The sequence below is a fragment of the Pelophylax lessonae genome (genome assembly GCF_965119305.1).
Source record: "Pelophylax lessonae genome assembly, chromosome: 11".
Classification (NCBI taxonomy): domain Eukaryota; kingdom Metazoa; phylum Chordata; class Amphibia; order Anura; family Ranidae; genus Pelophylax; species Pelophylax lessonae.
Genome location: NC_138778.1, coordinates 191,885,216 through 191,912,955, shown reverse-complemented (window position 1 = coordinate 191,912,955; position 27,740 = coordinate 191,885,216). Strand labels below are relative to the sequence as shown.

General features: G+C 44.7%; 1 protein-coding gene across 4 annotated transcripts; it reads right to left on the bottom strand.

Annotated features, from left to right (window-relative positions):
* Positions 1–565: 565 nt before the first annotated feature.
* STX16 (syntaxin 16) lies at positions 566–26,289 on the bottom strand. Of its 4 annotated transcripts, XM_082271941.1 has the most exons (9): positions 26,018–26,289; positions 18,370–18,381; positions 13,808–13,915; positions 8,695–8,835; positions 8,455–8,617; positions 7,052–7,143; positions 5,577–5,720; positions 5,416–5,496; positions 566–696 (listed from the first exon to the last, which is right to left on the bottom strand). In XM_082271941.1, exons 1-9 carry the CDS (start codon positions 26,135–26,137, stop codon positions 595–597), a joined length of 963 nt encoding a protein of 320 aa, XP_082128067.1. In that variant the 5' UTR covers positions 26,138–26,289; the 3' UTR covers positions 566–594. The 4 variants fall into 4 exon arrangements, with proteins under 4 accessions (XP_082128067.1, XP_082128066.1, XP_082128068.1 ...); XM_082271940.1 differs by lacking the exon at positions 18,370–18,381 and having other exon boundaries at positions 26,006–26,288; XM_082271942.1 differs by lacking the exon at positions 18,370–18,381 and having other exon boundaries at positions 26,018–26,288.
* Positions 26,290–27,740: the final 1,451 nt, after the last annotated feature.

The window sequence follows — 27,740 nt, the reverse complement described above, 5'->3', positions numbered from 1 at the left end:
TTGGTCTAAGGGCTTAGATACACTATAATTGGAACCTTCTTTCTCCAATCTGTTGTCAAGTACTAGTGTTCTTTTCAAACAAGTAGTGTAAACTGTTAGGCATTTTTGCTTTGGTCATTTGTAAACACTGGAAATAATTGCTGAACAGGAAAAATGCCAACGTTAAGTCTCCATTCACACTAGCACGACTTGTCAGGCGACTTGGTCAGCCTGACAAGTCGTGCACCGTCGTGGTCCATTGACTGCTACAGGAGCCCTTCTAATAGGAGAGGCACAAGTCGCTCCGACTTAGAAAAAGGGGGTCCTGTACTACTTCGGGGCGACCTGGAGCGACTTGCATAGACAATTTTATGAAGTCCGTGCAAGTCGTGCCCGAAGTCGCGCTGCACGCGACTTCACAGGTCGCCCCGAAGTCGGATCCGACATAGTGTGAACGGAGTCTAACAAATAACCCCAGACTTTGCGTTCACTTCAGGAACCATCAACTGTGTTGTAGTCGTTTTCTAGCTTCCCGGCTGGTCACAAAGTAACTTGAAGTGTTTTCAGAAACATAAGCAAGTCCAATTAATAAAAATAAAAATTTAAAATGACCTATTAGGACTTTACACCAATTAGCACGACAATCAAAACAATCACGAGGACAAACAGGATTAAAATGACAAGCATCTTGCGGTTCTTTTTCTGGTACTGCTCGGCCTGAAAATTAGAGAGAAAAAATATTTCACAAAAGAGTGTAAAGCCAGAGTAAGTGTACATGTTTAATATACAAAGGATAAAAGAAACCCAAGGTAAAGTGGGCCTGTTTCTCAGGCCAACTATTATTCTGCTTTCATTTTCTCAGGGAACAATGCAACTGGTTGCTACAAGCAACGGGGTTGATTTACTAAAATTGGAAAGTGCAAAATCTGGTACAGCTCTGCATAGAAACCAATTAGTGTCCCGTTTTTTTTTTTTTGTGAAAGCCAACACAGTTGTCAAGGAACAAGCTGAAGTTAGAAGCGGATTGGCTACCATACACAGCTGCACCAGATTTTACACTCTCCAGTAGAGCTGCACGATTCTGGATAAAATGAGAATTACAATTTTTTTTGCTTAGAATATAGATCACGATTCCCTCACAATTCTCAGCGTAACATCATCTTTTACATTAAACCTAAAAATTGGGCTAAAATTTACAGTTTGGTTTTTTTAAAAATCATTAAAGTGTATGTTTCCCCAAAACTGCGTTAGAATGGCTTCTGCGCAAATACAGTGTGACATAAAAGATTGCATCGATCATCATTTTATTCACTAGGGTCTCTGCTTAAAAAAAACAAAAAAAAAAAAACAGATAAATAGATCTATCTATCTATATCACACACATATATACACCGTATCGCACAAAAGTGAGTACACCCCGCACAGTTTTGTAAATATTTTGTATGTGACAACACTGGAGAAATTACACTTTGCTACAAAGTAAAGTAGTGAGTTTACAGCTTGTATAACAGTGTAAATTTGCTGTTCCCTCAAAATAACTCAACACAGCCATTAATGTCTAAACCACTGGCAAAAAAGTGAGTACACCCCTAAGTGAAAATGTCCCAATTGGGCCCAATTAGCCATTTCCCTCCCCGGTGTCAAGTGACTTGTTAGTGTTACAAGGTCTCAGGTGTGAATGGGGAACAGGTGTGTTAAGTTTGGTGTTATCACATTCTGGTCACTGGAAGTTCAACATGGCACCTTATGGCAAAGAACTCTCTGAGGATCTAAAAAAAAAGAATTGTTGCTCTACATAAAAATGGTCAAGGCTATAAGAAGATTGCCAAGACCCTGAAACTGAACTGCAGCACGGTGGCCAAGACCATACAGTGGTTAAACAGGACAGGTTCCACTCAGAACAGGCCTCGCCATTGTCGACCAAAGAAGTTGAGTGCATGTGCTCAGCGTCATATCCAGAGGTTGTCTTTGGGAAATAGACGTATGAGTGCTGCCAGCATTGTTGCAGAGGTTGAAGGGGTGGGGGATTTGCCTGTCAGTGCTCAGACCATACGCCGCACACTGCATCAAATTGGTCTGCATGGCTGTCGTCCCAGAAGGAAGCCTCTTCTAAAGATGATGCACAAGAAAGCCTGCAAACAGTTTGCTGAAGACAAGCAGACTAAGGACATGGATTAATGGAACCATGTCCTGTGGTCTGATGAGACCAAGATAAACTTATTTGGTTCAGATGGTGTCAAGCGTGTGTGTCGGGGACCAGGTGAGGAGTACAAAAACAAGTGTATCTTGCCTACAGTCAAGCATTGTGGTGGGGGTGGCATGGTCGGTGGCTGCATTAGTGCTGCCGACACAGGGAACTACAGTTCATTGAGGGAACCATGAATGCCAACATGTACTGTGACATACAGAAGCAGAGCATGATCCCTCCCTTCAGAGACTTGGCCGCAGGGCAATATTCCAACATGATAACGACCCCAAACACACCTCCAAGACGACCACTGCCTTGCTTAAGAAGCTGAGGGTAAAGGTGATGGACTGGCCAGGCATGTCTTCAGACCTAAACCCTATTGAGCATCTGTGGGGCATCTTCAAACAGAAGGTGGAGGAGTGTAAGGTCTGTAACATCCACCAGCTCAGTGATGTCTTCATGGAGGAGTGGGAAAGGAATCCAGTGGCAACCTGTGAAGCTCTGGTGAACTCCATGCCCAAGAGGGTTAAGGCAGTGCTGGAAATTAATGGTGGCCACACAACATATTGACACTTTGGGCCAAATTTGGACATTTCCACTAAGGGGTGTACTCAGTTTTGTTGCCAGTGGTTTAGACATGAATGGCTGTGTGTGGAGTTATTTAGGGGGGACATCAAATTTACAATATTATACAAGCTGTACACTCACTACATTACATTGTAGCAAAGTGTCATGTGAGGGGTGTACTCGCTTTTGTGAGATACACGCCATATGTTCACTGTGGCTGGTTCGGCACTTAGGCAGGTATTTACTATTGCCCTGATGTCGCAAGCTATGACAGAGTGGGCAAAACTTCTAAATACTGATTTTAACTTATAAGAAACAAGTGTCAGAAAAAGGTTCAGTCTTTAAGAGGTTAAACTGCCCTTACTTACAGACAAATGTAAATTCCTTTGATCTAAAGAAGAAAATTATACATTGTAAAGCATTGTGTTTATAGCCTTACCAATGTTGATAAAAAAAACAAAAACAAAGGCCTCCTGCAAATGTTTGACAGCTGTGAGTGAGCAGAGAACAGCTCTGTAAGAATCGAGGACATGCCGTTTTAAGATAGTGAGTAGGGGTGAAACGAGATCGTGATTTTTTTAACGATTAATCGTGCAGCTCTACTCTCCAATTTTAGTAAATCAACTCCAATGTCTCCATCCACGCAGTTGGCGATGTTCTGCACATTGCAATCATACTGATCAGGGAGTTGGCCACTATATCAGCAATATCAATCAATGGGTAGAAAAAAAATATATTGATCAAGGAGTATGAAACAGAGATGGAAATGGCTCAAAAGAAATGTCCACAATACATGCTATATGGTTTAATTCTTCCACAATTTTAAAACTCCAGCACTTTCAAAACAACTTGTGGCCTTCATCAGTCCCAGATGTACCCCACGATTGACCTCAGATGAGCTGGTCACTTCAACCAGGCACAGCCTACACTGGCTCCGGAAGCTGCAGTTCTTCATACTATGCCAGCAGTGTACTGTGTAAGTGCAGCTGGATCTTCATAGTCTCCAATGCAGATATTAAACCACTATGACCAAACCTATTTCCGACACATGTTGTTGACAAGTTAAAATCAGTCATTTTTGCTAGAAAATTACTTTGAACCCCCAAACATTATTTATATTTTTTTTTAGCAAAGACTCTGGAGAATAAAATGGCAGTTGTTACAAAATTTTATATCATGCGGTATTTGTGCAGAGGTCTTTCAAACACAATCTTTTTGGAAAAAATACACTTCACTGAATTAAAATAAAATGAAACAGTAAAGTTAGCCCAATTTCTTTGTAGATTGTAAAAGATGAGGTCAAGCCGAGTAAATAGATACCCAACATGTTACGGTTTAAAATTACGCACACTCGTGGAATGGCGGCAAACTACAGTACTTAAAAAATCTCCATAGGCAATGCTTTAAAATTTTTTAAAGGTTACCAGTTTAGAGTTACAGAGGAGGTCTTTTGCTAGCAGTACTTCTCTTGCTCTGACGATCACGGGAATACATCACATGTGTGATTTGAAGATTGTATACATTTGAGGGCCTGACTTACATATGCGTTTTCTTTGGTGCATGAGCTTACGGGGGTGCTTTAAATTTTTTTTTTTTCCTATTTTATTTTGAAAACTGTTCCTTGAAAAAAAAAAAAAAATTGGATTACTTTTATTGCTGTCACAAGGAATGTAAACATCCCTTGTGACAGTAATAGGCAGTGACAGGTACACTTTATGGAGGGATCTGGGGTCTAAAAAGACCCCAAACCCCTCCACTGCACTTATTTAAAATGTCAAAAATCTGCATTTTTGAATGCTGACATTCTTTTTTTAAATCAGCGCCGTCGGCAGACGAGTAAACCAGAAGTGACGTTGTGACATCGCTTCCGGGTTACATGACAGGAGAGGCGATCAAAGCCGAATCCAGCTTCTTCGGCCCTCTAACCAGCCGGCTGATGCGCTGGCTGGTTACTCGAGTCTTCTGGTGGGATGGGAGACTGGGGCAGAGTGGCGGAAGGAGACAGAAGGGGGGGGGGGGGGGTTGGACGTCCCCTCCTGCTCGCAGGGATAACGGCTGAGCGGCTGCTGAGCCACATCGGATGTTATCTCCAGAAAGCCGACTCTAAAAAAAAAAAAAAAACTGTACCAGGAATCACCCCGGTACAACCACTTCTTCAAGCCGACGTACAGGTACGTCAGTTTGCAGGAAGTGGTTAAAATTGATTGATTCTGCATTAGGCCCTATAGAGAGCGGTGTACTGTGGGTCACTGGCATAGAAAAAAAAGGGACTGGAGACGCACATTGGATTACTGGAGTTTAACGTATCACCAGAGGTTAGTAGTAGGGCATATCTATGGGATGGGAAGGGATACTTGGCCCTAACGGAGGAACCATTGCCTTGTAAACAGTTCAAATGCCAATGATGTCTCAAGGGCAGATTTCACACTGAATAAATATGCCATTTATTAGCAGGTGGCAATGCAGGTAGAAGGGGACACTGTGACAAGAAAGATACTTGGATAGGGGGTACAGAGAGGACCATCAGCAACAAGTACAAAGGAGAGTTTTATTTTTGTGAAAAAAACCTTTAAAAAACAAAAAGGAGTTTTTTTTTTGTGTATTGTCAGATAAGTCAGAACATCATATTAACCCAAGCACTTGCTGAGGGATGCACAAAAAATAAAAACAACCCGACCTACCTTTTGCAATTGTTTTAAACCTTCGTCTGTCTTAACACAAGACTGTTCCACGTTATAGTCTATTCTGTCCAAAACTGTACCCTAGAGAAACACACAGGTGGTCATCTTAGCGGGAGGTCTTTAGCATAACAAAATAAAACAACAGAATTGTTGGACTGTACCTGCTCCACCACCATAGTTGCCAGGTCTCGGAAGATCTCGTTCAGGTCAGAGATGGACTGTACTACCTGACGAATCTCCCGCTCCCGTTCTTCCACCACTAATGTATTCTGCTGGACCAGAACTAGCTGATCATCTGTGAACCCCTGGAGGCGTGGAAAAGAAAAAAAAGTTTCAGAAAGCGCAAATCACAGCTATACATAAATCTTCAATGCATTTACTATAACAATATCCAATATAGTGGGGCGAGGTTTTTAATCACTTAAAGGGAAAGTCCACCCTAACACTAAAATAGCTACATCTACAACTCATCTAACCCTGTAAAAAGTAATCAGTATACATACCTTTTTTGAAGCCGATCCGGTCCGGTCTCCAGCGGCGGAAGCTCTGCAGGAGGACACAGCCGACAATATTAGGGTGAACTTCCTCTTTAAGAACCAGGTTTTTTTCTGGCACTTTTTGTGTACATGTAACAATCAGTTTAGTTTTTTTTTTTGCTAGAAAATTACTTAGAACCCCCAAACATTATATATGTTTTTAAAGCAGAGGCCATACAGAATATATTGCTGGGATTTGCAATGTTTTGTGTCACAAAGTATTTGCGCAGCGGTTTTTCAATCACAATATATAACCAAATTTGTTTGTAAATTATAAAAGATGATGTTAAGCCGAGTAAATAGATATCAAACATGTCACGCTTGTATTCACAATGTAAATTTTACTATTCATAGGCAACCTTTTAAAAGCCTTTACAGATTACCACTTTAGATTTAAAGAGGACTTCTGGTGCTAGAATTACTGCTCATGATCGGACGTTCGCAATGATACCTCGGGAACGACACGTGTTCGTCTTTGCGAAGGGCACTTTACTTTTTTTTTTTTTTTTTTTTTTTTTTTTAACAGTGTTGCTTTACATTTTTTTTTTTTCTGGCTGTCACAAGGAATGCAAACATCTTGGGACAGCAATAGGCATGTGACAGGTACTCTTTATGGAGGGATCAGGAATCAATAAGACCCCAAATCCCTCCACTGCACCAACATCTGTGTTTTTTAATCCTTTTGATGTTTTGAAAACGGCGACAATGACATTCAGGCAAACTGGAAGTGATGTCAGGTCATCGCTTCCAGGTTACCATAGCCGAGAGCCAATCAAAGCCAATCCAGGCTTTCTTTGGGTGTCCAACCAGATGGAATGGGAGAGCCTAAGCAAGCCGCGGAAGGTGGCAGGACGTCCCCTCCCACTGCTTGTAATAGCCATCGAATGGCTAGTAAGCTGCTCAAATTGCTGTTACAAGACGGCCCACCACCGGCTCTAAAAAAAAGGGCATCGGGGTGACCAAGGAAGACCAATGACGTACCAGATATGTGACTGGTTGGCAAGTGGTTAAATACTGCTTGACGCCAAACTATGGTAGTCATTTCAAGTATCAAAAGATAAAAAAAAAATCTACTGTCTTAACACCTGATCTCGTCTTACCCGATCATACAGTGTAGTGTCCTCTCCATCATCCATTAGGGGGACAGATGTGTCAAAGAAATGTTTAGATCTTTCCTCTCGATTCTTCATTCCTATAGATGAAACAAATCTTATTACAATTTCATAGACGTTATAGGACAGAGAGACTGCTCACATTATAACCCAGCATTGTCAGAAAGATATCACACATACAAAGCAACCTCATTTACGGTTGTATCTCTGAAGCAGGAAGTAAAGTAAAATCTCTCCAACAAGACAAAGAAAGCAATAAATAAAAATGGTCAAATATTTACCAGCAGTCAGTAGCAGGAACATTCACGCTGTAATGTCAGTGATCCCTAGCAGTCTTAGGTTGCATATCCCCGATCTTTGACTGACTTCTACAGTGTGTCTTCAGTCTCTATTTACCCCTGTTGCCTGTCCATAATCTCTGACCATCTCCTCTGATATGTTTTTAAAAGCTTGTCAGGGGCCACAGCTGAGGCCCCCTATGCCTTCTTGGGTTGACAACCACTAAGCTACTTATGGCGCTTTTCCACTGCATGGAACCGAACGGTTCGGCTCGCTTTTGTGCTTTTCCACTGCTGGTACCGCATGGTATAGTGTAGGAATGGTTCGGTACGGTGCGGTACGGCGGCGCTTTTCCACTGCATGGAACTGAATGGTACGACTCTCAAAAACAGTACCATATCTCACAATCCTTTGCATGCAGTCACTACTAGCCATTGATTGGTCAGAGAATCCCACCCACCCCGTTGTTATCCCACCCACTTAACTTTAGTACTACTTTAGTGGAAAAGCAAACCATACCGTACTGTACCTAACCGTTCCAACACCGTACCATGCGGTACCAGCAGTGGAAAAGCAAACCGGGCCAAGCAGGGCCAAGTAGAGATGACCCGGTACTTGCAGTGGAAAAGTGCCATTAATAAAAAGAAAAAAAAAAAAAGTTTTGGCGAAGGATAGATTAAAAAAAAAAAAAAAAAAAAAAAAAACATGAACCTGAGATAAACCCATTGTGGGGGATGGCCCCACTGACTGCTCTAAGACTACCCTACTACTACCACCACAGGGATGAGACAGTAGTCGGAAATCTTTGTTGTGTAGAACTGTTTCAGGCAGTTGATGTTTATGCACTGAACAGAAAACCCCAAAAATTTGTTAAATCACAGGATAAAAAAAAAAAATTGCCTACTAAATTTTGAAAAACTGTTTTTCTCTGTCAGACAGCAGCAGTTGTAGGGTGCCCATATGCATTTCATATTTTTTCCCAAACCCACTATAATCTGCCCAGCTAGGCAACAAATCAGGTATATGATATGGCTGGTTTGAATCTAGCAGCAAATTCTGTGTTACGCCCTTTATAAATAACCCACGGCTTCTCTTGTAAGAATAATACATACTCTTGAGATATCCAGACTGAGTATGTCTGAAGTTTGTTGAGAGATCCTGCAGGGACTGTGCCAGTGAGGACACCACATTGCGTAACACCCGTTCCTCTTGCTCTGTGCAGCTACGTGCTCGGCTCTGTAGGCTCTGCACTGCCCGCTGACATCGGTGGAACATCTGAAAGAGAATATAAGCCTTCAGAAAGAGCGCATGGATTCCCCTAAAGCAATCGCAGGAAAGTCACTTCATGTTACCTGTGTAATCTCCTGAGTTGAGATCTCTATAGCGTGCTCTTCTTCTGTGCTGTCATCTAATGTCGGCCTGTTTAAGTGCTTATCATGTAAACTGGCCAGCTCCTTCATCTTCTGTTTAATACGTGTGATATCATAACTGATCTACAGAGGAAAAAAGTTATCAAATGTGAACCACCTTTCAAAAAAAAAAAAAATGGATTTTTGTAAAATCTTACCGTAAAATCCTTTTCTCTTAGCTCATCGACAGACGTAGTCCTCGGTGATACACCACCTTCGGGTTATGTTACCTCCGCAGGAGCAGGACTAGACAGGAAATTAAAAAGCTCTGGCCACACCCTAGGGGCAGTCCCAGAGGGTATATCCTCTCTCTCTCTGCCTCAGCAAATCAGTTATGTGAAAAAGCAGTGCTTAGAGAATTTAACCCAACCCAACTCCAAAACAGAGGGGCGGGGACTACGTCTGTCGATGAGCTAAGAGAAAAGGATTTTACGGTAAGATTTTACAAAAATCCATTTTTCTCTAGCGCTCATCGACAGACGTAGTCCTCGGTGATACACCACCTTCGGGACGTCCCAGAGCAGTATCACAACTGAGGGGTGGGAAAATGAAATCAAATCCCAATCTAGAAGGCCCAACCGGTGCCAACTAGAAGTTTACAATGCTCATCCTTAATGATGAGACTCAACAAAAAGAGAGAAAAAATTTTTCTTTTTCTTTTTTTTTTTTCAAACAGAAAAAAACCCTCGAGGTAGACCACCGGTCTCCTCAAATTGCGGCCTGCAAAACCTTGCGGCCAAATGAGGCATCCGCCGATGCCGTCACATCAATTTTATAGAATTTTGTAAAGGTATGTACCGACGACCAAGTGGCCGCCTTACATACCTGGACCACTGACGCCTGATGGCGAAAGGCCCAGGAAGTACTGAGCGCTCGAGTGGAGTGCGCCCTAACAGGGAACGGAGGACTCTGACCCTTAATAGAATAAGCCTGTACCACCGTTTGTCTAATCCATTTGGCAATGGTCGCGGCAGATGCAGGCAAACCCTTTCTGGGGCCATCCGTGATCACAAAAAGTGAATCCGTCTTACGGAATGATTCCGTAGCTTTCAGGTATACCCTGATTGCCCGAACCACATCCAAGGAATGCAACGCATGTTCCCGATGATGCTTGGGCTGAGGACACAAGGAAGGTAGTACAATATCTTCATTCAGATGAAAATCTGAAACCACCTTAGGAAGAAAAGATGGCTTAGGATGAAGTACTACCTTATCCCTATGAATCACTAGGTATGGGGACTGGCATGATAATGCAGCCAGTTCTGACACCCTGCGAGCAGAAGTAATAGCCACCAAGAAGGCCACCTTCTGGGATAAAGTAAGCAAGGGAATCTCCCTGATGTTTTCAAAGGGAGGTTTCTGTAGAACCGACAAAACCAAATTAAGATCCCAGGGCGGTAAGGGCGCGCGGACTGGAGGAGCCAGGTGCCGCACCCCCTGGATGAAATTCCGCACCAAGGATTTGGTAGCTAAAGGTTTCTGAAAAAAGATTGCTAATGCTGAAACTTGACCCTTGATGGTGCTCAAGGCTAGCTTCTGCTCAACCCCTTGTTGCAAAAAGGCCAATATTCGAGACACCGAATAGGTACGTGGAGGAAATCCTAAAGATTCGCACCACGCAATATAAGTCTTCCATGTGTGATAATAGACTTTGCTGGAAGTCGCTTTCCTTGCTTTAATAAGGGTAGGAATGACTGAAGTAGACAAACCTCTGTCCTTCAGTACTTGGGTCTCAATGGCCAGGCCATTAAAACCAGCGACTGTAAAGCATGAAGGTAAATTGGTCCTTGAGACCACAGACACTCCCTGAGACGAAGTTCCCACGGAACGTCTGCGACTAACATGTCCAAGTCGGCCAGGCCGGCTTGAGGAGGCCAGCCTAGAATTTCTAGGACCACTGGCGCTGATTGGATCTGAACCAGGCGTCCCTAGAGCTATCTGGCCCCGACCATCCGAGAAAGTCTGGTTGTTTTCTGTTCCCACACATTTATCAGATACCTGATAGTTATCAGGAAAAGTGATCTTTTCTGGTTGAACCTCAGGGACCGAAGTCACCCGACTAGAGGCTGCTTGGCCTATCTGGTCTATCAGATCCGATTCCTGTGAGGTATCGGGACTAATCTTGGGAAAAGGTAAAGAAAAAGATCTATTCAGGGAACGGTAACTACCGCTTCCTGTGGTACTTAAATGTTGGAAGGGAAGAATCGCACCGGTAGTAGTGGTTGATGCTCGATCTAATGTCCTGAATACCGGTGAAAACGTCCCCCCACCCTGAAACCGGGTGGGGGCGCACCTTCAGGCTGTGTACTCCTTTACTTCGGGTTTGGCTGGGTTGGTCCTCTGCTTGTCCGACCAGCCCTTCTTGAACCCTCCTGGAGGAGTCTTGCCTTTCCCGGGAGTACCAGCCGGGCGCCCTTTATGGGCGGTAAAGAAAGGTCCTCGCTTGTTGCGAGGTCCCTTAGCTTTTGCAGCCTGTGGCAAAAAAGTGCTCTTGCCCCCAGTGGCATCCTTAATGATTTCATCTAGGTTGGCCCCAAATAGACGATTCCCCTGAAAAGGGAGATTGGTCAAAGTCTTTTTGGAACCTAGGTCAGCTGACCAGCATTTTAACCACAGAACACGTCTGAGGATCACTGCTAACTTAGATGCATGCCCTAACAAGGGAGTAGTGTCCAAGGCTGCGTCACAGATAAACCGTAGCCCTTGTATGATCTGTTCCATCAAATCAGATGTCTCCTGGGGAATATCTTTTCCCCTAAGATCTTGGCGTACCATTTTCGCCCATTCCGTAAGTGTCTGGGAAACTAGACCAATAACAATTACTGGTCTAAATGCTGACCCTATCAGAGAAAAGATAGTGCGGGACTCTGCTTCTATCTTTCGATTCACCGGATCCTTAAAGGACGAAGTGTCCTCCACTGGAATAACCGTGGCTTTATTCAGCCTGGCAATAGGCGGATCCACGACTGGTGGTACCGTCCATTTCTTAATGATGGATTCCTCAAACGGATAGCGTCTAGCAATACGCTTGGAAATAGTAAAGGTACGTTTAGAATGCTCCCATTCTCCTTTAATCTGATTACCAAAACATTTAGGTACAGGAAAAGCCTTCGCCGTCTTGATGGGCTTATTAGTCCCAAAAGGCCTCTCTGTTTCAGTTGCCTCTGCCGGTAAAGCCTCAAGTTTTAAGGTTTCTTGCACTGCCACAACTAGTGCGTCCACCAATGCTTCTTCCTGAATTATAGCAGGAGAAGAAGCGTCCTCCTCACTGTCTGAGGGGGCTTTACCTGGGATAACAGCCCTTGCAGAGGAACCTGCAACTGCAGTGACCATCTCTGAATCTGAGTCAGAGGTGTCAGATAGTATAGGGGTAGGCGGGGGTCGCTTCCTTGACCCCCGTCCCTGACAGGCCGCCTCCACCCGAGCCACCATAGACTCCAAAATTGCTGTAAATGACTCTATACTCTGTGCACCGGCGGGTCCCGAGGCCCCCTCGAGGGAAACAGGTGGGGGAATATGTGTGGCAGGGTCCATAATAACTCCAGTTACTTCCTGGATAATATAATTCAAAAGTAAAGAAAAAAACTTTTTTTTTTTTTTTTTTCTGACCCCCAGCGCCACAAAAAGCCCCTTAGTGTTACCTGCTAGGGATCCCTATCGATCGAGAGGGGGGGAGATAGACCCCCAGGCTCACCACTTGATGCTCAGAGTTAAACTGCAACAGCTTACAGCGCTGTCTTGACAAACAGGAAGTCTTTTGGCTGGCTGCCCAGGAAGAAAGGGGGCGGCTCCGCCCCTCTGCACGCCTTCCGGCGCCTCCCCCAAGCTCCACGAGGTGTAGGATCACCTCAAACATGGCCGCCCCCATGCTGGAGACACGAGGCTACGCCAAAATGGCGGCTCGTGCGATCCAGCAAAAAAAATGGCGGCGGCCTATACTGAATAGCGGTGTGCTGCAGGGCACACAACACTCTCTCTGCATGGGGATCTGGCGTGGTAGGCGGTACCGGCCCTGGCGGACCGCATGGCCATTCGGGAGGCCTGCTAATAGCTGGAGATCTGATTTGGAAGGCAGTCTACATGTCCGTGGCTTCTGACTGGTAGGTAGCTTATACTTAACCCATAAGATTCCCAGAATGCCACAGCTTACATATCTTTTAAACATGTATACAATAGATTGTTAGCTCCCAAACCAAGCCTCCTGGCTTTTGCACACAAAATCACACTCAAAGTAGGAGGATTTGTGACATGTTATAGGATAGAAAGGACTCTTTCTTACCATACAGAGAGGGGCCCGCGTTCACCACAAAACCCGTCAGGGAAAAAGGGGGAACATACTACTCACCATACCGGAACCAGGCGGGCACCAACTCCTGACAGTACCCCTCTCCACCGGGGCGGGAGGGCTGTCGACCGATATGGACGCCGTGACTCATGGTCTTTGGCGTTTCAGCGAGACGTTTAACTCGCGGGTTCAGTCCTTTTAATGGGACTTTGTCGCGGCCGACCCAGCGCGGAGCTATGGCCTGCACGCGCTCGTAGGCTGAACTGGGGTGACCACCGGATCTCAACATCCAGCCCGTCGCCCAGTTCAGCTTTCTTGCTTGAAGATCTCACAGGAACACTGGAGAAAAAAAGCTGTCTAAAAATCCTTTAAGAAAAAAATTCTTGCCAGGACCTAAGATCCCAGCAAGGTATCTAGGTCCTTACTCCTAACTAGACAGAAAATAACTGATTTGCTGAGGCAGAGAGAGAGAGGATATACCCTCTGGGACTGCCCCTAGGGTGTGGCCAGAGCTTTTTAATTTCCTGTCTAGTCCTGCTCCTGCGGAGGTAACATAACCCGAAGGTGGTGTATCACCGAGGACTACGTCTGTCGATGAGCGCTAGAGAAAAAAAGTTCTAGACATAAAGTGGGACTGTAAGACAGTATAACAAAAATCCTTAAAATTATTAAAGCGTAACTCCAAGCACACACTGACATATACAGATAAAATACACCTTCTCCATGTGCCAGAGATCAACTTTTGTAGCAATTCACAATTGGGAATCCTACCTCCTCCACTCCATCCACCCACTTTGGAGACAAGCGCTTTGTGACGCCGATGGCAGCTTCTGGATCCAGGCTAATGCCTGACACCAAGGCCATGCGGTCATCTGCCAGCTGCAAAGGACAAGAAAAAAGGAATGAGATCACACGGATGCAACTTACAGCTTTATTCCAGGGCTTGGATCTTTGTGGGACATTATTTTGGTGTGAGGCCTGAACAGAAAAGATAAATTAAATGTTAGGGAGAAGGCCAAGTGTTAAAGGATCCCTTTTGGGTCAGTTTAAGTGTGAGGGAGTAGGAAAAGTCAGGTTTTGTCACTTAAGGAAAGCTGCAATATTTATTTATTTGTTAATACCAAGAACTGATCGATCCTCGTCACAAACCACTGTGCTTTGTGGTTTATCGTTTTTTATGCAAAGTTTAAATTTTCTGATCAAAGTAGACTCTCGGAGTCTAAAAAATAATGACAATTTCTTGACTCTAAAGCCTATTAAAGTGGTTCTAAAGGCAGATGTTTTTCTATATTAGGGGAATTTTAAGAACTAGGATAAAAAACCTGTGTGTGCAGCAGCCCCCCTTCAGCACCCCTAATGGGCCATACACACTAAGATTTTCTGAAGACTTTTTCCTTTAGATTTACCAAAACCATAAACCTAAACACTTTCAATTTGTATGCAATCTGGCAGGCCCTTGCACTACATAGAAAAGGTAAATCTGAAGGAAAAAGTCTTCAGAAAATCTTATAGTGTGTATGGCCCTTAATACTTACCTGAGCCCATCTCGATCCAGTGACATTGGACGAGAGACTTGGCTTTCCAGGACTCTCTCCTGGTTGGCTGAGACCAGTTGACTGGTGCCATCGGCTCCCGCTGCTGTCATTCAAAGTCAATGAGCTAAAGAGGAAAGATGGGGCGGGGGCAAGCCGTGGCTCCATGTCTGAATGGACACACACTGTGGGGGCCCTCGGCTATAGGGAGGGGCCAGGAGCGCCAGCGAGGGACCCCGAGAAGAGAAGTATCTGGGCTGCTCTGTGCAAAACCACTGCACAGAGCAGGTAAGTATGACATGTTTGTTATTCTTAAACAACAAAAAAGAGACTTTAGTATCACTTTAATCATAATTAGGCTTGTGACGGTATCAGATTTTCATGCTGCGATTAATTGATTAAGGTTTTGCCACGGTATACGGTATTATCACAGTATTCAATTATTAAATTTAAATTATTAAATTTCTACCTCACTTGAATTTCATTGCTGAATTTAGGGGCTTTGGTTCACTTATGCACATTATTATATAGTCAGTCAGTACAGACTCTGTGAACCAGGCCTAAAATAAGCCATCAAGCAGTGTCTGGCCTAACTGGTGATAACTGGTCCTGGCGCTCGGCTCCGATCCGATGGCCTGGTCATTAAGGGGGCAAATCCTTGTGGTCAAGAAGTGGTTAAACCTGAAGGAGGTGTTGTTATTTATAAATTACATTACTATTGCTTTAGGCCTGGTTCACATGTATGCGGGTTGGTGGTTCACATGTATGCGGGTTGGTGGTTCACATGTATGCGGGTTGGTGGTTCACATGTATGCGGGTTGGCAGCCCACTTTTGCACAGGCATAGCAGACCATTGATTTGAACGGGCTGCTATGCCCTCATTTTCCGCAGAAAAAGGGTGCATGCAGCATTTTTTTTAAATTCAGTGGCCTTGAAATCCATCCCGCTTTTGCACCATGCGACTTACCTGCAGTTCCTGCTCTGGCAAGCTTTCTGCATTTTTTATATACGCGGGCACGGCATTTAAAAACACAGTTTGCGTGTGCAGCAACAGCAGGTAAGTCGCATGGTGCAAAAGAAGGATGGATTTCACGGCCACTGCATTTTTTTAAATTCTGCATGCACCTTTTTTCAGCCGAAAACGCAGGCATAGCAGCTCAAGCCCATTCAAATCAATGTTCTGCTATGCCTGTGCAAATGTGGGCAAATGTGGGCCCCCAACCCGCATACATGTGAATCAGGCCTAAAGCAATAGTAAAGTCATTAATAGATAAAAACACCGGTCCTCCTGCAGGTTTAACCACTTCTGGACCTCAAGGATTTGCCCCTTTAAAGACCAGGCCATCGGATCAGAGCGCCAGGACCAGTCATCACCAGGTAGGCCAGACACTGCTTGATGGCTATATAATAATGTAATGTGGGCTGCTATGCATGTATGTGTGTGTGTATATATATATATATATATATATATATGATATGCTGCTATGCCTATGTATGTATGTATATATATATATATATATATATATATATAATATCTGTCTAATTCTATCTATCTAATTCTATCTATCTGCAGAAACTTGCTTGTATTAGCAGTGTTTCTGTGTCTGAGCCCTGGAAGAAGCATGTGGGTGTGTGCTGAGTGGGAGCCGTCTGATTGGTTACAGGGAGGAGCCAAGTCTCTCACTCTAGGATCATATTACCAGAGCTGTTTCTATTGAGTGAGTGAATGAGTCATCCAGCTCACTGAAATGTATCAATTCAAAAGTCCGACTTGAGGAGCAGATAAACACAATATTTTAAAAATGCCACAATAACAATACCGTGGGTATGCAATACCGCGATATATCGAATTACCGAAAACCGGCATATCTCTAATCATAATTGGACAAAATTATGTGGAGAACGAAGGAAATTTTAAGTGGAAGGTCAGTATATGCTATGCAGTGTAGCAGGTCCACACAAGAACGGCCCTAGCTTTATTTAAAGCTCATCTCCAGCTTTACTTTCACTTTAACTAGTTTTTCTGGGCCAATCTCCTACAGCAGCGGTCCGCAACCTGATCCATCCCGTGCAGGTGATGGGTAGATTACATCCATTGGTTGCTGACCCAGGGACTGGAGAGGAGGGGTGGCATTCAATGGAACCACAATCTGCTGTATTTTCCTTCCAGCAACCGCCTCTCCAGGTCCCTCTTTCTTCTGTAGCCAACTTGCCCAGCCCCCGTGTGCTCCTTTCCAGAATGAATATGGTCAGAGAACTGTACCGATCACTATCTGTGTCCATTCACAACTGAAGTAGAATAAACTGTGTTTACTATGTTTCAGTTTGTGAATAAATAAATAGGAAGCCTATTTAAAGGAAAGTACATATCAGATTTAGGGCTCTTTCACACGGGCGGTCCGATCAGATCCACCTGTCAGTTTTTTAGGCGGATCTGATCGGATCCTCCATGCAGCTCTATGGGGCAGCGGATGTCAGCGGAGGTCACCTCCGCTGACACCCGCTGCCATCCGCATCCGATCCTGTGCTGAAATCTGGACGGATGGAAACCCTATTTTTCCATCCGTTCAGTAATCGGAGCGGAGCGGATCTGATGAGAGCGGACAAGCGGTCCGCTCTCCTCCGATCCCCCATAGACGGCAGCGGGTGCTGAGACACCTCCCTCTCCGCTCTGCAAGCGGAGACGGAGCTGTCATCCGCCCGGCTCAGCGGGGATCGCGGATCGATCCCCGCTGAGCAACACGGATCCGCCTGCGGAGGCGGACCGTGTGAAAGAAGCCTTAAGGCTTTTTTTCCTCTTTTATTAATTACATGGCTCCCTGAATTTTACCAACAGGGATATTATGAAAAGGTAGGTTCCATGGCCTACAATGAACTGCCAGCCACAACACCCTAAACCTAAGATGACAATGGCATCAGGGATGCAGCGTCCTCGATTCATGGTAGGCCGGATATATGGAAACACCACAGGATTCCTGCAGCTAATTTTTAGTGTAATCACATTTGTTGCTCCATACAATTCCTAAAATAAGCCCAATACAGTGAACAAATGCCACCACCAAAATTCTCCAGCGTCAATGAAGAAATGATCTGTGTGTACTCACTTACCCTGGTTTGGTGAAAGTATCAAGATGGCTGCTTTTTGGTCTTAATGCCTTCACCCCAAGCACAGGAGTTAGTAAGTGCAAACACTATTTATAAGGAGGAATATATTTTCAGTTGAACAAGTCTTCCTCTAGTAGAGATCAGCAAAATAATTTGAGGACTGGGCAAACTGGCCAATATCATTTTTTCTAATTTTCCTAAATATGTTCATGAATGTCATGATTCTTTGCAGATCAGACAAACCAACAGGCTCATAGTTAGGCAAATCAAAAAAATAAAGCAGTGCCAAAAAATTAATGGCGCAAGGAAATATTGCTTTAAAATCCAGAAGAACGTTTAGAGATCTGTATTGCCTGGATATGGCATCAAAGACAAAGTGAGCATGCTCTGTGCCAATATGTGGGGTGTATCATTCATTTTATATTATGTCAAATTCCTACATGTGTAAAGGAGGGGAATGGAAAGGAGTTGTAAAAACTTGTCACATACAGCTGGTATAAAGTCAGACTGAACATAATTAGGTGCCTGGTTTCCCGTATAATATTTTTAGCAGAGGAAATGCTGAGAGAAGGTGCAAAAGTCAAGTATAGCTCAATTTGGGAAAAACCAATAGAAAAAAAAAATCAGAACAAATCATGTAGAATAATGAATGTGGAAAATCAGATAAAACATCAGGTTTAGCAGGAGACACTATACCTCATCGAGCTCCTGGGTTGCAGTTCATCAGATGAATGGCAGGGGGGGACAGAGAGCAGGCAACAGCAAAGACAGAGAAAGAACAAAGATCATCAATACCAATTATTAGAAGGTCACCAACACTGATTGACATATTGATTATTGGGATTCTTGATTTACAACACATAAAATGCCCTAGCAAAAGAACAAGCCTAACCTACAACATATTATATTACTGCTTAATAACCTAACAAATTGGTCCCGTTAAAATCCAGGTAAGGCTATAATATGCATTGTCACATTGGTCTAGGGTAGATCAAAGTAACTATGTTTAACCACTTGAGCTCCGGAAGGTTTACCCTCCTTCGTGAATTTTTATATATATATATATATATATATATATATATATATATATATATATATATATATATATATATATATATATATATATATATATTTTTTTTTTCTAACTTTCAGCAATATAACGTTTCCAATAAAAAATTGGGGGATTTTTTTTTATGGCGGTGGGCAGGGACTTCTAGCAAGACTGCAATATCGCGGCGGACAGTCAGACAATAACTGACACTTTTTTGGGAACCAGCGACACTAATACAGTGATCAGTGATAAAAAATATGCACTGTCACTGTACTAATGACACTGGCTGAGAAGGGGTTAACATCAGGGGCCATCAAAGGGTTAAATGTGTCCCTAGCCTGTGTTTTACTAAACTGTGGGAGGTGCTTTTACTAGGGGAAGGCATTGATCTATGTTCCTGCTTTGCAGAAACACAGGATCAATGCCTACCCATCATACAAAATGGCAATCTGCTTTGATTACATAGGCACACTGCCATTCTGCCTGTGCAACGAATGATCGCCGGGTGCCGGTAGACGTCAAGTCTACATTACCTGCCAATCAGCTCCTGCTGAGTATAATCACAGATGTGCGTCGCCAGCAGCGAGCCTGCATGCCCCCCAACCCGGAAGTGCTGGATCATGTCCTAGGTACATGATCCAGTGGAGTAGAGCTGCCTTGCCGCCGTATATCTAATTGATATACTATACAAGACACCACTACTTCAGTGATATTCAGTTGCTTTCAGGTCCTGTGCTGAGCAGCTAACCTTTTGCATTGTGAACATGGGAGGTCGGCTACTCAGCATGGGTGCCATTCAGACATTGCTCTGCATTTTTGAATGAATGCATCAATGCAAAGCATCCTCTGATTGGATGAGGTGCAGAGGCGGGGCAGTGACTGCATCTCTCACTGTTTGCTTTACAATTTTCTACCCGACTCCTTTGACAATAGTAGATTAAAGTCGATTTTTTTTTTTTTGAACTGGGTAGCGCAATAGGGCCACCAATACTGTAGCTTGAAATTTGAACCATGTATGGTAAGCTTTACAGAGCCCTGGGTAGAGGTTCTAGTCCAGGGAGGATCCTCAAACTACGGCCCTCCAGCTGTGGCAGAACTACACATCCCATGAGGCATTGTAAAACTCTGACATTCACAGACATAACTAGGCATGATGGGAATTGTAGTTCCTGAACAACTGGAGGGCCATAGTTTGAAGACCTCTGTAATCTAGTCCTTTGATTTGGCAGGAAATGTACTTTAAGAAGGACTATGAGAGTCAGTTGGAGTCTAGCTTATTTTAAGCCTTCTACATATCTATTGCGGATAGTAAAAAAAACTTTATATACAGTGAGATTTGCTTTTGCTGCTTTTCTGAAATTGCCCTGAAGGGAGCATATACATGTAAACAGTACCTAGCATCTGGCTATTTCTGGCTGCATTATACATGCATTATTAACAAAGAGCTGATTTTACAGATGGCAACTACAGAGCTACGTAGGCAAAGCTACAGCACTAAGTTCTACATGGCTGTGCCAAACAATGTACCTCGGAGTAGACAGCAAAGGGAGCAAAAAAAGGTAAGAACACAGAAACGTCAGTATTTCCTATTTACAGCTTGACAGGTATAGTGAATTGTATACATTCCCCGGTCACGCCTCGCACAGGTGTGCACACAAAAGCTATTCATGCAACCATGTCAGGTGCTGATGGAGCCGCCATTCTGTATCCTTTTAAGAGGATTTGTGTGGCAAGTGCAAGTACCACCTACTCACAAGGGCTTGATGTAACCCATAGAAAAAAGATTACCCCATCGCTGATCTCATTTTGGAGTTACCTTGTCAAAACCGGGCATGTTTTTGTTCTCACATAGGAAGAAATAAGCTGACAGAAAAATGCACCAGTGCACAAATTACAACAGTCTGTACCCAAATGAACCACAGCATAGCAAGGTACATTCCTTGTGCTTCAAGTATGATCAGTCATGTACAATACATGTCCTTTAGGCCCTTTCATCTACATATGAAGGACTGTGGTCCTAAGCTGTTATGCCGTTAATGGTAGACCAATCTATACAATCAGATTAATATGGGTTACAGCACTTTGCATTAATTGACTAACATTTACTTTTAATGGTGCAGAACTGGGTCAAGAAATCTTTGTAGCGGTCATGCCTCAAAAGAGCATACTGGGACTTTCAGTTCTGCAGATAGTCCTGTCTTCACTATCTAGCTGCAAAATGTGATGCATAAAACAAGATTTCACAACAAAGCTGTGCTCCATCACGGTTATATGAACAGCTTTCTTTACTAAGCACAAAGTACGGTAAGCACCAAATACAAAAAAACCATAGTAGCATATCAAAAATCATATTTCAATGATCTAAAAAAATAAACAACATGGATTAGCTACCATTGGATACATATCCTCTTTGCACTACCCTACAATACACTTTTTTTTTGCATTATCCCTCAGGAGCAGCCTTTCTCAACCTTTTTACCCCAGAGGAGACCATAAAACAATTTTCGAGTCTTGGAGAACCCCCTGCTAAAACCAAATCTTGGAGAACCCCCTGCTAAAACCAAATCTTGGAAAACCCCCTGCTAATACCAAGTCTTGGAGAACCCCCTGCTAAAACCAAATCTTGGAGAACCCCCTGCCAAAACCAAGCCTTGGAGAACCCCCTGCCAAAACCAAGTCTTGGAGAATCCCCTGCCAAAACCAAGTCTTGGAGAATCCCCTGCTAAAACCAAGTCTTGGAGAATCCCCTGCCAAAACCAAGTCTTGGAGAACCCCCTGCTAAAACCAAGCCTTGGAGAATCCCCTTCTAAAACCAAGTCTTGGAGAATCCCCTGCTAAAACCAAGTCTTGGAGAACCCCCTGCTAAAATCAAGTCTTGGAGAACACCCTGCTAAAATCAAGTCTTGGAGAACACCCTGCCAAAACCAAGTCTTGGAGAATCCCCTGCCAAAACCAAGTCTTGGAGAATCCCCTGCTAAAACCAAGTCTTGGAGAACCCCCTGCTAAAACCAAGCCTTGGAGAACCCCCTGCTAAAACCAAGTCTTGGAGAACCCCCCTGCTAAAACCAAGTCTTGGAGAACCCCCTGCTAAAACCAAGTCTTGGAGAACCCCCTGCTAAAACCAAGTCTTGGAGAACCCCTTTCTAAAACCAAGTCTTGGAGAACCCCCTTCTAAAACCAAGTCTTGGAGAATCCCCTGCTAAAACCAAGTCTTGGAGAATCCCCTGCTAAAACCAAGTCTTGGAGAATCCCCTGCTAAAACCAAGTCTTGGAGAATCCCCTGCTAAAACCAAGCCTTGGAGAACCCCCTGCTAAAACCAAGTCTTGGAGACCCCCTGCCAAAACCAAGTCTTGGAGAACCCCCTGCCAAAACCAAGTCTTGGAGAATCCCCTGCCAAAACCAAGTCTTGGAGAATCCCCTGCTAAAACCAAATCTTGGAGACCCCCTGCCAAAACCAAGTCTTGGAGAATCCCCTGCTAAAACCAAGTCTTGGAGAATCCCCTGCTAAAACCAAGTCTTGGAGAACCCCCTGCTAAAACCAAGTCTTGGAGAACCCCCTGCTAAAACCAAGTCTTGGAGAACCCCCTGCTAAAACCAAGTCTTGGAGAACCCCCTGCCAAAACCAAGTCTTGGAGAACCCCCTTCTAAAACCAAGTCTTGGAGAACCCCCTTCTAAAACCAAGTCTTGGAGAATCCCCTGCTAAAACCAAGTCTTGGAGAACCCCCTTCTAAAACCAAGTCTTGGAGAATCCCCTGCTAAAACCAAGTCTTGGAGAACCCCCTGCTAAAACAGTCTTGGAGAACCTCCTGCTAAAACAAAGTCTTGGAGAACCTCCTGCTAAAACAAAGTCTTGGAGAACCTCCTGCTAAAACAAAGTCTTGGAGAATCCCCTGCTAAAACCAAGTCTTGGAGAACCCCCTGCTAAAACCAAGTCTTGGCAAATCCCCTGCTAAAACCAAGTCTTGGAGAACCCCCTGCTAAAACCAAGTCTTGGAGAACCTCCAGCTAAAAACCAAGTCTTGGAGAACCCCCTGCTAAAACCAACTCACCCAAGGTCAGTGGGAAAAATTCCTCAGGCCAGTTTTACTCAGGCTTCAGCTTGTAGAAGAGAAGTGTAAACAGCAAGCTTTGACAAAACATATGCAGCGCTTTCAGCAAGCTTTGTTGAAGCTTTTAAAGTACCATTCAGCACCAATTTGTAAATGTTGAACACAGGTCCTAATGGGAGTGTTGAATGTTACTTTAACCACTTGCCAACCGCCCCACGCAGATATACTGCGGCAGGGCGGCTCGGCTGCGCATATTCACGTACATATATTAGACACAGTGGGAGTCAGACTGACGGAAAAAGCGGGCTCGATCGCTGCCGGCCCCACGCAATCTTCGGCTAGAATGACAGAAGAGCCGCCTGCCTATGTAAACAAAGCATGTGGCTCTTCTGTCAGAGAGGCAGGGAAAGATTGTGTGATCACCAATCTCTCTCTGCCTCTGTCCAACCCATCCACCCACACAGCTGGTAAGCACAAAAGGGAACACATTTAACCCCTTGATCACCCCCCAGTGTTAACCCCTTCCCTGCCAGTGTCATTTATACAGTAACAGTGCATATTATTTAGCACTGATCACTGTATTGTTACTGGTCCCCAAAAAGTGTCAAAAATGTCAGGGGGTCCGATCTGTCCGCCGCAGTCCCGCTAAAAATAGCCGATTGCCGATATTACAAATAAAAACAAAAAAAGAAAAAAGTCCAAAAATCTATCCCATAGTTTGTAAATGCTATAACTTTTGCGCAAACCAATTTATATACGCTTTTTGGGACTTTTTTTTATTTTTACCAACAATATGTAGCAGAATAAAAATTGGCCTAAAATGATTAAAAAAAAAAAAGTTTTTTTAAATATTTTTTTTTTATTGGGAATGTTTTATAGCAGAAAGTAAAAAATAGTGTATTTTTTCCAAAATCGTCGCTCTTTTTTTGTTTATAGCACAAAATATAAAAATATCGCAGAGGTGATCAAATACCACCAAAAGAAATCTCTATTTGTGGGAAAAAAAAGGACAAAAGGACATCAACTGCATTTGGGTACGGCCTGGCACGACCACGAAATTGTCAGTTAAAGCAGCGCATTCCCGAATCGCAAAAGAAACGGCCTGGTCATTAAGGAGGTAAAACCTTTCGGAGCTGAAGTTGTTAAAGAAGCGGTTAGCAGGCTTTAGCACTTCTTGCCTGCAAGCAGCTTACTTCAAGTTGCAATGAACACTCCCCCATTAGGATCGGTGTTTAACATTTACAAACTGGGGCTAATTGGTACTTTCAACAAAGTTTGCTGAAAGCTCTGCAAATGCTTTGTCAAAGCTTGCTGTTCACACTGCTCTTATATAAGCTCAAGACCCTGTGAAACAGGCCTTCCATCTGTGATTAGTAGGAAGAATGTCCTTCTTGCAGAAGCTAAAAAGATCAATGGTGTCATGCAGCTGGTTCTGGAACTATGTATGCACCATTAAACTGGAGGTGAATCGCAGCACAAGGAAATCCTAGCGAATAGTGATGAGCTTGAGTCTGGTCCAAACACAAAGTGAGCCGATATTCCCCATCATGGCACATAAAGGGTCAGGGATGCTCAAACATCGCCTGATGGCAATATTAAGTCAATGACATCAGGAGCATCTTCCCACTGACCACCAATGTAAGGAGCATTTTTCCCAATGACTATCAATGTAAGGAGCATTCTTCTCACTGACCACCAATGTAAGGGACAATCTTCCCACTGACCACCAATTTAAGGTAGAGAATTCTTCCCACCGGTCTACAATGTAGGGAGGATGTTCTTCCAACTTATTACCTATCTAATGATGACCAATGTAAGGAGCATTCTTCCCACTGACCACCAATGTAAGGAGCATTCTTCACACTGACCGACAATGTAGGTGGGGGTCATCCATTCCATTGATTACCAATGTGGGGGGGGGGGGTCATTCCTCCCACCGATTACCGATGTAAGGGACATTCTTTCCACCGACCCCAATTGTAAGGGAGCATTCTTCCCACTGACCACAAACGTTAGGGGGCATTCTTCCCACCGACCCCCAATTGTAAGGGAGCATTCTTCCCACCGACTGCCAATGTAAGGGGGGATTCTTCCCACTGACTGCCAATGTAAGGGGGCATTATTCCCACCGACCCCCAATTGTAAGGGGGCATTCTTCCCACTGACTGCCAATGTAAGGGGCATTCTTCCCACCGACCACAAATGTAAGGGGGAATTCTTCCCACCGACCCCCAATTGTAAGGGGGCTTTCTTCCCACCGAATGCCAATGTAAGGGGCATTCTTCCCACTGATCCCCAATTGTAAGGGGGCATTCATCCCCATTGACTTCCAATGTAAGGGGCATTCTTCCCACCGACCCCCAATTGTAAGGGGGCATTCATCCCACTGACTGCCAATGTAAGGGGGCATTCTTCCCACTGACTGCCAATGTAAGGGGGCATTCTTCCCACTGACCCCCAATTGTAAGGGGGCATTCATCCCACTTACTGCCAATGTAAGGGGGCATTCTTCCCACTGACTACCAATGTAAGGGGGCATTCTTCCCACTGACTGCCAATGTAAGGGGCATTCTTCCCACTGACCCCTAATTGTAAGGGGGCATTCATCCCACTGACTGCCAATGTAAGGGGCATTCTTCCCACTGACTGCCAATGTAAGGGGGCATTCTTCCCACTGACTGCCAATGTAAGGGGGCATTCTTCCCACTGACCCCCAATTGTAAGGGGGCATTCATCCCACTGACTGCCAATGTAAGGGGCATTCTTCCCACTGACCCCCAATTGTAAGGGGGCATTCATCCCACTGACTGCCAATGTAAGGGGCATTCTTCCCACTGACTGCCAATGTAAGGGGGCATTCTTCCCACTGACCCCCAATTGTAAGGGGGCATTCATCCCCATTGACTGCCAATGTAAGGGGCATTCTTCCCACTGACTGCCAATGTAAGGGGCATTCTTCCCACTGACTGCCAATGTAAGGGGCATTCTTCCCACTGACTGCCAATGTAAGGGGGCATTTTTCACACTGACCCCCAATTGTAAGGGGGCATTCATCCCACTGACTGCCAATGTATGGGGCATTCTTCCCACTGACCCCCGGATGAATAGGTGATATTGGGGTCCCCGGATGTGGGTGTTCCTGTGGGGTAGGTCGGTTGATGGAGGCTGTCACAGTGGCCGTTCTCCTCCACCCTCCATGCAGCTGTCACACCACACTCTATTCTAGTCACCCGGAGACTCACCGCTCCGCGGCCGGGCGCCCTCCCGCCGTCATTACTCACTTGCTCGGCCAGAATGTGCCGGTTGTGGACGGCATTGTTCCGCAATAAAATGAAGGCGTCGGTCAGGCGGCGAGTGGCCATGTTCCTGGCCTGAGCTCCCCTCACCACCACCCCCCTTCTACCCGCCGCTCACAGCCCCAGGCCCCGCGGCCTACACGCCCCGGAGCCGTCGGCACCGACACCACTCTGCATGCCAGGACTTCCGCCAGGAACATGCACCGGGAAAACCGTCTCCAACTTCCGCCAGGAGCGGGGCGTGAGTCAGAACAGGATATGCAATAGCCACCGCAGCGGAAGCGTCATTGGAATAGAGGAAAAAGAAGATATGAATAAAAAGAGGTCTTCCGTTCGGCAGACATTTTTTCGGAGACAAACACTTTGGCGTCTGTAAGGACGACGAAAAAATGGCCGCCAGAGCTACGGAAGGAGTTTGGAGTCAATCTAGAAAGCGGCCTCTTTTATCAGACAGCAAGTGGAACACACGCTAATCGTTGATTGGTTCCAGCCTTGCACGCCAGAATTCAGCAGCCAGTAGGCAATCACTGTGATCAAAGGACACTATACAAACTAACCAGAGAGCCAATGAAAAATCATTGCAGACATATCATTGGCTGCAATGACATGTTATTAGTTGTTATGGGCTACAGCACTACATTACTCCAATAAAATAAGGCCAGGGGTGATCTTATAGTAAAGCAGAGACCTCCCAGGGCTGGTACAGTACACAGCCTGGCCTGTAATCTTCATGTCAAATACAGCAAACCAAAGGGAGTCAGTAGACTAGAGCATACCTGCCAACCGTACTGGATTTCAGGTAAATCCCGGTGTCTCGTAAATCCGTGCCCACTTTACTCTCTCAGTGTGCGCTGCACAGTCCCCCTACTTCCCCCGCTCTGCAGAATGGGGGAGGAGGTAGCCTAGATCTGCTCCTCCCCATGTCACCCCTGGAGGAGCATGCCCCACACTCCTACAATAGAATCTACTACCCCCTCTCTCTTTCTTCATTCTATGTGCCATAGTGATCCTTCCTTCCTGCCTTCCCTGTGCCATAGTGATCCTTCCTTCCTGCCTTACATTTGCCATAGTGATCCTTCCTGCCTTCCCTGTGCCATAGTGATCCTTTCTGCCTTCCAAATGCCATAATGATCATTCCTTCCTGCCTTCCATGTGCCTTAGTGATCCTTTCTGCCTTCCAAATGCCATAACGATCATTCCTTCCTGCCTTCCATGTGCCTTAGTGATCCTTTCTGCCTTCCAAATGCCATAATGATCATTCCTTCCTGCCTTCCATGTGCCTTAGTGATCCTTCCTGCCTTTTATATGACATAGTGATTCCTCCTTCCTTTTTTTCCATAGTGATCCTTCCTTCCATATAACAGTGATGCTTCCTTCTCTATAATCTCTCTCCCTAAGGGTTGGTTCACACTGGAGACTCTAGCTTGTGGCACAGCAATCAAACTATACTTTATAGGTACAAGGAAGTCCAGGTTTTGTTTAGCACATCTCTTAAGCCCCTCCCACTATCATGTTTGGCCACACACAGGTCACAGGTCACTATCTCCCTGAAATGTCCCTCATTCCCAAGTTTAAAAGTTGTGAGGTATACACTCATTTCATTAGGTACACCTTGCTAGTACCAGGTTGGACCCCCTTTTGCCTTCATATCTGCCTTAATTCTTGGTGG